The sequence below is a fragment of the Haliotis asinina genome, chromosome 8, assembly GCF_037392515.1.
Source record: "Haliotis asinina isolate JCU_RB_2024 chromosome 8, JCU_Hal_asi_v2, whole genome shotgun sequence".
NCBI classification, from domain to species: Eukaryota; Metazoa; Mollusca; class Gastropoda; order Lepetellida; family Haliotidae; genus Haliotis; species Haliotis asinina.
The window spans coordinates 22,180,317-22,193,391 of NC_090287.1; the positions used below are offsets into that span (position 1 = coordinate 22,180,317).

Sequence of the window (13,075 nt, forward strand, 5' to 3'; positions counted from 1 at the left end):
AACTGTGCTCCACACAAGCCTGGCAACATTATCTTCATTAGTACAGTTTCCTGGGGACATTGTGATATAGTAATGCTTGTGTAGGCTTTGGAAGTGGCTTGCCACGTAGAAATGATGTTATAGCAGTCAGGATATGCTAATGACAACAAAGTCCTGTCAAGTTTCCCACTTAAATATTGGCTCTGGATAACAAAGTATCTCAATGTTTTTTAACCATGTGCGAATTATTATCATACATGGTAATTTCCAAATAATGCTTACATCTAAGATTATTCTTGAATTTACTGGATCTCCACAATTCCCAGTGAGTTAATTTTGTCCTATAATTCTGGGATTCAGTGTTTTGATTGTAAGCATGTTAATGTTAACACGATCTGGGAATACCTTGTCAGTCTTTAACTCTGCACAGAACACTCAAAAAGGTTTGTGTGGGAGTGCTAGCACAACTTAGATGTCCTGCACACAGCTGGAACAGAGACACTTGTTTGAACTACTGCGTTGTCACATTATTGGCATGGGGTGTCAAAGCAAATCATACTGGCAAAACAGTACAGAATTCTAGTCAACATGCCGTCTTCTAATGAAATAAATCACCTCAAAACTGGAATGGTAAAAAATATTTTTATTTAAAGATTCCATGTGTACTTACATTAAAGGAAAGATATAAAGAAATGTTTATCAATGGATGTTTGCTATAATAAAAGAATAACAAGCAACAGTGGAGATGATAACAGGTAATTCTTGACCACTTCAGTGATAATTAAATTTGACAAACCCATGTACCTTGTATATTTGGCAAAAAAACATCTGCTTCTGAACAGGAGATCCAACGTGATTTGTTCTACATATGGATGCTGGATTAAATACTAAAGCAGTATGTTTTCTTCAAATTCTTTTTGTTCATGATGAAAAATTGGAAGTGATTTATAAGATTTAATAGAAGCTACCACATGTCTAACAAGATTTATAAAAACAATGAATATAAACTTATCAGTGTTTGATGGATTTATTTTGAGTGTGAGGGCCTCACTGGGTTTCAGAGACCTCCCAAACAATCTATGCTAATCACTAAACAGACTAAATGAATGAGGTGGTTGCTCAGCAACATGTTAAAATGTGTCATCATACGCTCTGTTGCTCGTAACATTAATCACAGATTTGTCTGGCCAAGGCTTCTGTAATATTGCAGAGAGTAACGCTAAAAAATACACCTGAGGACCCAAATGTGTCTGGGCAGCCATTCACTGGTATCTGTAAAGCTGATATTATAGCTTCAGCTGTGCATTTCACCAGCATTCATACATGTTGATACCACAGCCTGGGCTTTGATTCCGAGAGAATGGAATTGCTCAGATCTGATCAAAGAGATTTGGTCCATACTGCACCTGACCATATGGAACAAACAGTGGGTCTATGGCAGTTTCCACTAGGCTCTGGACTAGACTGGACAACAGCTTCCTGAAATATATCATCATGTATATATACTTCAAAGAAAAAGTACAGGAACACCCTACATTTTGATAGACATATATACATATGGAAATTAATTAAGCAACACCAAATTCAAAGACACATAAAAACTTAACAAAGTTTAACGAAGTAATTTTGATGATTGATTATTCAATTTTGATGTATTGACATACAGCATGAGCTTTTCATGGGTTGATATGACGCGCGTGAAGCTTGCACAGCGCACGTGCATTGCTTTAACCTCAACTTTCGAAAAATGCACTTTTTCCCTGGGGTGTTTACAAGCGCAGGTTGTCGATTGCATTCGGTTTTTCATTCATTTTAATGTCATGGCACGTAGGAAATTATCAGAGGCCACTCGTTGGCAAATAATCGGCATGAGGAATGCTGGTATGTCTCTAAGACAAATCGGGACTCAAATCGGACGACATCATTCCATAATTTCAAAACTTTTGAAAAAATACCGGGCCACTAATGAAGTTAAAGACCTGCCTAGACCAGGAAGACCCAGGAAGACCACAGTCCGGGAGGACAGAGCTTTACTGAGACTTGTACGGCGCAGGTCCTTCGACTCGAGCTCTCGGTTGAGACAGGAGTGGCTTCCAGGGAGACCCATCTCGAACAGGACTGTTCGGAATCGTCTGAAAGCTGCAGGATACCGGGCAAGGAGGCCAATCAAGCGACCCAGACTGTCTCCAGCCCATAAGGCAGCCCGACTGGCCTGGTGTAATGACCGTTTGCACTGGAACATTGCCTCTTGGAGGAAGGTCCATTTCTCAGATGAGAGCCGGTTCTTGCTGCACATGGTGGACGGTCGTACTCGGGTCTGGAGGCAGAGGAACAAAGCAATGGCTCCACGGAACATCCAGGAGACTGTGGCCTTTGGGGGAGGTTCCGTTATGGTATGGGGGTGCATTTCCATGAACTGCAAGTTGGATATCATTACCATCCGTGGCAACCTTAACGGTGTTCGTTACCAACAGGAGGTTCTTGACAGGGCTGTGGTACCTCATTTTGAGAACCATCCTCTGGAAACGAGACCCATATTTATGGACGACAATGCTAGACCTCACAGGGCGCATGCTGTAAATGATTTTTTGCGGCAAAATGCAATTGACAGAATTCCATGGCCTGCCATGAGCCCTGACCTCAACCCCATTGAACATTTGTGGGACTTTATTGGCCGTCGTGTGAGGCAGAGAGACCCACCAGTCCATAATCTCAACGAATTGACGGCTGCCCTGCATGAGGAGTGGAACAGGATCCCCCAGAATCAGATCCGGAGACTCATCCAAGGAATGAGGAGGCGTCTGGAATCGGTGGTGCGTGCGCAGGGAGGACACACTAGATATTGATGAAAGTCGGTGTGCAGACTCTCAGATGACTGTTCTTTCTTTCCATGTGACATTTGTGTTAATACACCTGACAACAACGTCTGTGGATGAATAGTAAATTGTGTCCATTTTTTCATGAATTTAAGACAGTTTTAAGAATTTGGATTTCGTTGCAATAAAGCAAAGTCTTGATACTTTTTCCCTTTAAGTTGTTTGTCAGAGATCGTCTGTTGAATAAAAAAGTGTCAAACTATATCAACCCGGCATATTTTGATTGTCAGAACACTTCAAAGTTGCTCCAATAGAAAAAATTGGGGTGTTGCTTGATTAATTTCCAGGTGTATATAAACTTATATATGGTGAGGTCATATATACTCAAAGGTAAATGCAACTTTTTGTGTGCTTAATAGGCACTTCAAAAATGTTAGAACTTGCAGTAAAACAACTGATGCAATATTCATTGAGTTTGAGTGAAACGAAACTAGGTCAGGCATCTGCCTGAAATATACCACCATGTTTATATCCTACATGTATACATGGTCAGACGTCTTCCTGAAATATACCATCATGTTTATATCCTACATGTGTACATGGTCAGATGTCTTCCTGAAATATACCATCATGCTTATATCCTACATGTGTACATGGTCACATGTCTTCCTGAAATATACCACCATGTTTATATCCTACATGTGTACATGGTCAGATGTCTTCCTGAAATACACCATCATGCTTATATCCTACATGTGTACATGGTCAGATGTCTTCCTGAAATAGACCACCATGTTTATATCCTACATGTGTACATGGTCAGATGTCTTCCTGAAATATACCACCATGTTTATATCCTACATGTGTACATGGTCAGATGTCTTCCTGAAATATACCATCATGTTTATATCCTACATGTGTACATGGTCAGATGTCTTCCTGAAATATACCATCATGTTTATATCCTACATGTGTACATGGTCAGACGTCTTCCTGAAGTATACCACCATGTTTATATCCTACATGTGTACATGGTCAGATGTCTTCCTGAAATATACCATCATGTTTATATCCTACATGTGTACATGGTCAGATGTCTTCCTGAAATATACCACCATGCTTATATCCTACATGTGTACATGGTCAGACGTCTTCCTGAAATATACCACCATGTTTATATCCTACATGTGTACATGGTCAGATGTCTTCCTGAAATATACCACCATGCTTATATCCTACATGTGTACATGGTCAGATGTCTTCCTGAAATATACCACCATGTTTATATCCTACATGTGTACATGGTCAGACGTCTTCCTGAAATATACCACCATGTTTATATCCTACATGTGTACATGGTCAGATGTCTTCCTGAAATATACCACCATGTTTATATCCTACATGTGTACATGGTCAGATGTCTTCCTGAAATATACCATCATGCTTATATCCTACATGTGTACATGGTCAGACGTCTTCCTGAAATATACCACCATGCTTATATCCTACATGTGTACATGGTCAGACGTCTTCCTGAAATATACCACCATGTTTATATCCTACATGTGTACATGGTCAGACGTCTTCCTGAAATATACCATCATGTTTATATCCTACATGTGTACATGGTCAGATGTCTTCCTGAAATATACCATCATGCTTATATCCTACATGTGTACATGGTCAGATGTCTTCCTGAAATATGCCATCATGTTTATATCCTACATGTGTACATGGTCAGATGTCTTCATGAAATATGCCATCATGCTTATATCCTACATGTGTACATGGTCAGATGTCTTCCTGAAATATGCCATCATGTTTATATCCTACATGTGTACATGGTCAGACGTCTTCCTGAAATATACCATCATGTTTATATCCTACATGTGTACATGGTCAGACGTCTTCCTGAAATACACCATCATGTTTATATCCTACATGTGTACATGGTCAGACGTCTTCCTGAAATATACCATCATGTTTATATCCTACATGTGTAAATGGTCAGACGTCTTCCTGAAATATACCATCATGTTTATATCCTTCATGTGTACATGGTCAGATGGCTTCCTGAAATATACCATCATGCTTATATCCTACATGTGTACATGGTCAGACCTCTTCCTGAAATATACCATCATGCTTATATCCTACATGTATACATGGTCAGATGTCTTCCTGAAATATACCATCATGCTTATATCCTACATGTGTACATGGTCAGATGTCTTCCTGAAATATACCATCATGTTTATATCCTACATGTGTACATGGTCAGATGTCTTCCTGAAATATACCACCATGTATCTATACCAGACCTGTACAAAGTCAGACAACAGCTTCCTGAAATATACCATCATGTTTATATCCTAGACTTGTTCAAGGTCAGACATCTTTCTGAAATATACCATCATGTATATGTCCTTGACCTTGTAATAGGTCAGACTTCTTCCAGTGTACTCACAAAGAAATTGTGTAAAATGAGTGCTTCTTCTAATTCACCAAACAGACTACACAGTCAGACCAAATACCCACTCTACATCGCCTTTGCAACCAATCCCCTGAATAGTCAGGCAGTCTTGTCACTCACTGTGCACAGGCAGGGGCCCCGTTCACTTCCAGCAGCCACACCTTGAGGTCATTGTCCACCATGAAGTCAAACCCCAGCAACTGGAAGCTCCAGAAGTCCAGGCCTGTGGTGTTCAGTTTCTGTGCAGACATAATATACTGTTTTCTTTTGTTTTCTTTCATGTTGGTATGTGATGATATGCTCAAGTCAGATTAGTTGATATTTGGGTAAGTCAATATTTCTTCCTGGTCCCATAAATATCGAGACAATGGTGTTCGACTGTATATACCATACAGGGGATAATCAATCAATGCATACAATTGCTGTAAATCTCTTCAAGAATCAATAACAAAACAACTACTATTACTCGTCCATGAAGAGATAACCCTTTAAAATATATAACATTAAAAAACATTCTGTTGAAATCAGCGCTTATAATGACAATAAGTCTATTCAAGAATCAATGATAATTGAACTACTCAGCTATAATTAAATCTTTCATTAACAACACAAAGATATGTTTCATAAATATTTAGAGCAAATGATTCAAAGACTGTTGACAGGAGCCTACAGAAATCTGGCAGCTCATGCCATCAAACAGTAGGAGAGACACTGAATGCCTCATAATGAGTGAGTGAGTATAATTTTATCTAGCTTTTAGCAATATTGATATTACCACCAGAAATGGGCATCACACATAGTATCCATTTCAGGTATTGATCCCGAGTCTTTGGCATGACAAGCGAAACCTCTAACCACGAAGCTACCCAACCACCAAACTTCACAACGATGCCTTGCACTTGTAGCCAGGTCTTCTGTCAATACAGCCTCCATCCCATATTTCTGACAGTGGTTTAGTTAACATAGTAAATGTTTCATGTATGTATTACTCACACTCTGAACAATGCCCAGACAGGTCTTCACGATGGAGCGGATCTGTGGTAAGATGGCAGCGGCAAGGCCAACTCCATATTTGTCCTGGAGGAAGCTACAACACACAAGATATAACACCATGGATCAATACTTTTATACACTAACAAAAGTTGTTTTTTTTGTGCATGCTATGTCCTTTGCCATCCAAGATCAATCAGTGATGGGTTTATATCCAAAAACAGTTCCCATGATAGTCCCCTCAAGCACGCTGCAGTTGTCGGTTTTATCAAAGTGGTTGTTCTTTACTGTTCATAAGTGTGCTCGTAACTGCATTATAATTTTAACACACAGGAGCATTATTCCCCACTCACAACACACCTGTCAAACTCATCATAAAACATTTCATTGCCAACTTCATATTTGCCGAAGTTTTCAGACAACTCCTGCTGCAGTGCATGATTAGTGAGGTGAGCCGTGAGATGGTCCAGTCTGTCAGGCTCATACTCCTCTGACGCTGTGCGCAGTACACCTTCCCTATACAGGTATATGGTGTATGTAGCATCAATCAGCACCCAGCATCTGCAGCAACAAGCATTCTTAGTTTAAACTCTAGAATACGGATTTGGCACCAAGCTCTGATGTTCATACAGTTCATGTTTCTCTCTATGAAAAACAATGGAGAGAGTTCTATGGATATCATCTTTTTTGTATGCGGACTTCATTTATCATTAATATGAGCAACATTTCAGAGTAGCTACTATCTCTCTTATCAAGCAAGTGGAAGCTACACCAAAACAGCTCTCATGGTAACAATAAAAGAAGTTTTATATACATAGAACACTCCTCATAATTCATTGTAAAAAAGGTCTTCATGATGCTCAAAGAAGTATTCCAACTCTCATATTCCAACTAACTCAAATATACTGAACCAAAATAGTTATGTATACTTTTAAATTTTGAAATTATGAATAATGATGTACTATTCATTGACACACTGATAAAATGTCAGTCATAAAAATACCAACATCCCTAATTCATTTTGCCCAGTATAGTTTCCAATTTTCCCAATCCATTTGTCATATCTGGTTGGGTGAAATGTGAGTTGGTTTGGTGTAATGCTATTTCTGACAAATACTAGTATTACATTCTGCAAAGCATGCTAGCAGTACCAAATTTGAGCACGGCAATCAAGGCACCCGACCCCTGTTACCAGATCCACACCTCCTCAGAGCTTTATCTGAGGGTATTCAAGAGTATTCAGTGGGTCCCCAGTTTTCTTTGCCAGTTTTAATCTTTATCATCTCAATGTATCTGGTTGTTGGGTTTGGTGACATGGTTCCTTGTATGTCATTGTACCCTGTTTCAGGACAGATATAATGAACAGCAGTCACTGCCATCATAGTGCAGTATTACCCAGTGCAGCAGCCTACCTGATGTCAAACTTGCGTCCACCAGACAACAGTAGAGGTGAGTCAATGTACCGTTGTATAACATAGGCTTTCCTCTGACTATCCACCATCTGGACCAGGCTGCCAACATCACTGGAGATCTGGATACCATCTCCTGGAACAGACTGAGGCATGACAGAGTCGGTTTTGAGCAGTATTTCAATTACTTCACAGCATAATTAAGTAGGGAAAAAAAGAACAACATGAAGCAGGTCCACCTTGGTGGAATCCATACATACAGGCATTGTGTGGTTGGCCATGGAACTATGGGAAGAGTGCGAGTCCACAAGGAGTGAGTGAGTGAGTTTAGTTTTACGCTGCACTAAGCAATATTACAGCTATATGGCGGCAGTCTGTAAATAATAGAGTCTGGACCAGACACTCCAGTGATCAACAACATGAGCATCGAATTGGGAACCGATGACATATGCCAACCGTGTCAGCAAACCTGACCACCCGATCCCGTTAGTCGCCTCTTACGACAAGCATAGTCGCCTTTTATGGCAAGCTTGGGTTGCTGAAGGCCTTTTCTACCCCGGGACCTTCACGCGTAGAGTCCACAAGGAACGTACAGTTATAACAAACGCAAAGGAACCACAACCTGTTTTACACCTTTCCACAAAGTATAGCATACAGCAAGAGCACAGAAGATGAAAACAGTTTGTTATATCTGTCTGTTTGTCATAAGCATTTGTTTACTCTATTTATGCCACGAGAAGCAATTGAACCAATCAGATGTCTGGGTTGGTATTGTTTCATATTGTTTAATGGTTTAGCATAGATGGTTTATTTTGGTCTCAAGATTGCTGCAATATCTCTTGAATTTGGAAGTCAAGACAGCGACAGCAACGATACAGGTAGAAGAAACATCTGATTTATCTACATGTGTTAAAAAACATGAATATCTTGATAACTGCTTTCCGCCATGATGACACTGTTTAGAACATTTTGTAAAAAATTACACAATAGGCCACATGAGTTACCTGAAACACAAGTAGGTATTTTACAACTTACTATGTTAAGTTTGATCTCTATAAAAAGCCTACAAGATTTAACATAACCTTTAGCTCCATTAGAGCTCTTTGCAATCCATATGACATGTGGCTCTCTCTCGGCACATTTCTTCAGTTGGTCCCGCTCGTCACTCCGTGATCGTCTCTGGCGTACAAATTTCTCCTCACCAATGACCACCACTTCCTGATCACAAGGAGGGTAGATGACAAATGATGTCGGCATCCACTCAAACATGTGCAGTTTCTTCTCTTCACAGTAGTCTTTCAGTGTTCTGGTAAATCAATTAAGGGCCACTTAACACAAATAGCAGGATGTTACATGTCTTAATCAGTAATATTCTAGCCACATTACATCAAACCAGAAATTATCAAGTGAGGACATGATAAATTATTCATAGTGTCCACATCGCTAAATCATCCCATGAAGGTCTGGGCTAGATACATTGGCCTTCAGTAACCTATGCTTGTGGTAAGAGGCGATCAAGGGGATCGGGTGGTCAGGCTTGCTGACTTGGTTGACACATGTGACAATAATACAGTTACCATTTGCACGGTTCAATGCTCAGGCTGTTGATCACTGGATTGCCTGGTCTGGATTCAATTATTTACAAACAACTGGACAAATTAAACTCACAACCCTAAATCCATGCAGGACACCAAATGCAGGTTGTCAAAATAAAGATTTACTGTAGGGATTAATGTTTAAAGACACATGTTAATGATAAACATTTTAAAATCACAGTAATATTTTAGGGCATCAGTCTTCAATGGAAAACCAGGCACAACTCTAAAAATAAATTTGGTGACTATCAACCTTATATGCAGATAATAAACCTGTCCATTTTAAACAAGCAAATATCCCTTACCTATGCTTACAAAATGAACAGAAGCGAGAAAGATTGGGATTTTTATATCGAACAACGCTTTGTGTTATTGAATGATCATGATGACAATTTCATTGTTATGTGAATATGATAATGTAAGCTCTGTACTTTACCTGACCAAAGATGCCTTTCTGCAGATGACATCAGAGCCTCGATAATAGTTCACCACCTGAGTCAAACCTCGAATCTGACCTGTTGTTAACCAAAATATCTGGTCACTCATTTTCATCGCATTCAGTTTATCTATCCTGCACTTAACCCAACTGGTAAAAACCTACATGACAGAATGACATCAAATTTTAAAGGTCACATGCAACATAAAACACAACTTTGCACAAAACAAATCAACAAAATTGCCAATTCAACCTATAAAGTTAACAAAAATGCGATAAAAAAAAGCCAGAAAAATTGGAGTTCAAACGATTCACTAATTTTCCACCAACGCTGAGGGAAAAAGTATGAGTTTGTGAGTAGTAGTCTAATCTTGGTTGTGTATACAAACAAGCAAATAATGTACTCATTACATGAAAAAAAATACATGCTGATTGTGATTAACAGACTCTGTCACAGAGAAAACTCAATGTCTGGTTTATTGACCCCTATATGTCTGCCTGCTTGTCTGATAATGACAATAAGCAATGCGCAACTTCAATCACTGACCACATGCAATTTGAAATTAACACCTATCAGGCTTGTAAGCCATAAACAAAGAGCTGGCTAAGCATATCGGCAAATGAACCAGTGGTCAATGAAAATGCTTTCATTACACTTGAGTGCACACCCAACAGCTCTGACTGTGATTAGGTTTGCATGGTTTGAATCTGGAAGGTCAATTGTAAAGACACAGCAAGTGATGCCTGCAAGAATTATCACTGCGATCAAAGTTTGAGAATAAGAGATGTTTCTTGTGATTATAAGCATCTTGGGCCTGTAGTAATAAAGATACACTGGTCCAATACTTTGAAGATTTCAAGCAAGTGTAGCATTAGAAATACTAATATCATTGCTAAAAGTTGCTCAGTTTGAAAACTCAAATGTTTTGATACATGTCTTCGGAAACACAAAAAAACATGTTGTTTGTGACAAGCAATCTCTGTACCACACAAAACTCAAGGTCTGTTTATTGACACCTATGTGTCTGCATGCCTGTCTGCTGGTGACAATATGCACTACACAACTTCAATCATTGACCACATGCAATATGAACTAAACACCTATGAGGCTATACACCATAAACAAAATACATTCATTTATGGCTCGTGCACCAGAGTTCTGTCTCTGTGAAAGAGGCAGGTGTGATACATTGTACTTGTACACATGACATGTCAATACATGTCTGTCTGTGGGCTGCTCACAAACTGCATCCATTTTTTTCGGATGACTGGATTGGACACATGACTTGTCCGTTTCAAGTTCTGCTTTTTACTTTGATGAACGACAGTTTCCATCAGTTCACGATCTCAGTATTTGTTTACTGGATCGAATGCAAACGCAGAAAGCATGTATTTACAAAACCCAACATCTCGATACACATTCTTTATGAATAACAGCTTCTTATTGTATATCCTGTGACCTTTCAGTATGGGTTCTTACAGCGATGTCACTCTTGCTTGACAACGGTGTATGAATCCTTGCCAAATCGTCACTTTTTATCGCAATTTTACACTTATAATATTGTGTATTTACTTTTTCACAATCAGAAAGGTATTTCATATGTCATGAATAAGTGATAATTGTGTTTTAATTATGTTTCCTTTTTTGGCTGCATGTGATCTTTAAAATTCTAACCATTGATATATAAAGGGCCGTCTCCTATTCTCGTGATAAACACATTTTCTGCCGAGGTCGCCGATGCGTGATACTTAGTGGTTGTTTACATCATTTACCACTAACTAGGAAGTGGCCCAAATTTTGCAGTGTAAAGAATATTCGTGAGTTTTAACCAACTTGGAAAAATTGTAACTTTCCCCCGACCTTCTCAATAAGATTCCCCTTCCTTACACCTAATAACGTTACTTTCTAGTTGTATCGCGAGAATAGGAAACACCTAACAATGTCAGCGGCGGACAGCCATGTTTTTCATCGAGCTCTTGATGGATCAAGCAGATGTTAGAAGATGCAGATGTTAGAAGGGGGAATCTCTTCATTTAAGAACAAGCATACATACGAAAAGAACTGTTTATATTATTTTTTTCATTATTTTTATGTATTTATATTTATTATTTTTGATATTCGTAAGTACCGCGAGAATAGGCGACGCAATTCGTGTTGCACCTGCATGTTTCTCATTAAGAACTGACTTGAAGAGTCAAACTCTTTGCGTATTTACTTTGACCTAGCTTCCTGGTTAACCTTATACAATATACTGTTCGAAAAAGGTCTGTAATTATAAATAATTTCGAAGAATGCTTACTACACACAAGTCACAAGATTCTACAGAGATAATTGCTTTACTTTAGTGTGAAATTGGTTTGGAGTTTTACGAAAACAGAAGAAAAGTAACTCAGTCCTTGCCGCCGTAACCATTTTCTACAAAAACAACATCATTCGTGCTTCAAACGAAAATTACGATTACCAAGTTTGCTGTAGGGTAACTTGTTCCTGTCACCCAGCATCAAGTTGAACCGGGTCGAATCCCTCGGCACTTTCTTCCATGATTTATCTTCCCTTGTTTGCAGGTATTTTGCCACAGCTGTGTATACGCTGCTTCCGGCATCACGTTGTACAAACAGGTATGAAAGGTCTGCCATTTAGGAGGAACTACATGATGAAACTGTCTCTGATCACTGAACAGTTAATTGCTAACTTAAATCTATCTACATATTACGTGCGGTCCAAGTGCGTGCTTAGAAACCATGGGAGGCAACTCTCTGTATTTGAACTGCATACCACTTAAAATAATCCCAAATTATTTCCTTACGTTTTTCATTGTGTGCACATACTTATTTCTCAGTATTCTTGAATTTGCCCATTCTACATGTGGATGATTAATCCAAACGTAATTCCACTGCCTAAAAAACGAAAAGTGACGTGTTGAAAAGTACTGGTTGTTTTAGATACGACAGATAATCAGAAATGTGTTTTTTTCCAAATGGTTTTCTTTTTGAAAATTGTGGCATCAATGATGTCATGCATAAACTTTTGTGATGAAATGGTCATAATTTACTCACAAGATACACAAAGATGGGTCTTTATTCATTGGCTGTCCCTAGCTTACGTTCAGTACTGAGTTAGCTGTTTTGTCAGTCATAAATTTCATAAATATGAAACCACTCTCCAAAGTGTTGCTTTCTTTCAAACATGTTTGGCAATTTTGCATGTCACTTCTCCAATATTTCAATGGTTAACAATTTCTATCAATAGTCAGCCCTATAAAAATCCCATATTTCTTAAAATAATCTTTTAACTAAAAAACTGAGCAAGTTTGAAGTGGTGATCTTTGATTTGGACATACTAATAAATAAATAAACAATAATAAAACAAACACAAA

The 13,075-nt window shown here is 38.7% G+C and overlaps 1 protein-coding gene across 2 annotated transcripts; it reads right to left on the reverse strand.

Moving 5' to 3' along the window:
• Nucleotides 1-602: 602 nt before the first annotated feature.
• On the reverse strand, nucleotides 603-12,462 carry LOC137293896 (tubulin--tyrosine ligase-like). Of its 2 annotated transcripts, XM_067824689.1 has the most exons (8): nucleotides 12,161-12,462; nucleotides 9,699-9,777; nucleotides 8,750-8,973; nucleotides 7,671-7,803; nucleotides 6,619-6,819; nucleotides 6,262-6,355; nucleotides 5,389-5,507; nucleotides 603-1,458 (listed from the first exon to the last, which is right to left on the reverse strand). In XM_067824689.1, exons 1-8 carry the CDS (start codon nucleotides 12,333-12,335, stop codon nucleotides 1,350-1,352), a joined length of 1,134 nt encoding a protein of 377 aa, XP_067680790.1. In that variant the 5' UTR covers nucleotides 12,336-12,462; the 3' UTR covers nucleotides 603-1,349. The 2 variants fall into 2 exon arrangements, with proteins under 2 accessions (XP_067680790.1, XP_067680791.1); XM_067824690.1 differs by lacking the exon at nucleotides 6,619-6,819 and having other exon boundaries at nucleotides 607-1,458; nucleotides 12,161-12,459.
• Between the last annotated feature and the right edge of the window lie 613 nt (nucleotides 12,463-13,075).

Excerpts from the sequence above, each read along its gene's own strand:
- LOC137293896 (XM_067824689.1), bottom strand. The coding sequence starts at position 12,335 with ATGGCAGACCTTTCATACCTGTTTGTACAACGTGATGCCGGAAGCAGC. Across the intron at positions 7,804-8,749 it reads GAGCTCTAATGGAGCTAAAG|GAGATGGTATCCAGATCTCC; the intron begins GTTATGTTAAAT and ends AGTCTGTTCCAG. Across the intron at positions 6,820-7,670 it reads GGACGCAAGTTTGACATCAG|ATGCTGGGTGCTGATTGATG; the intron begins GTAGGCTGCTGC and ends TTGTTGCTGCAG.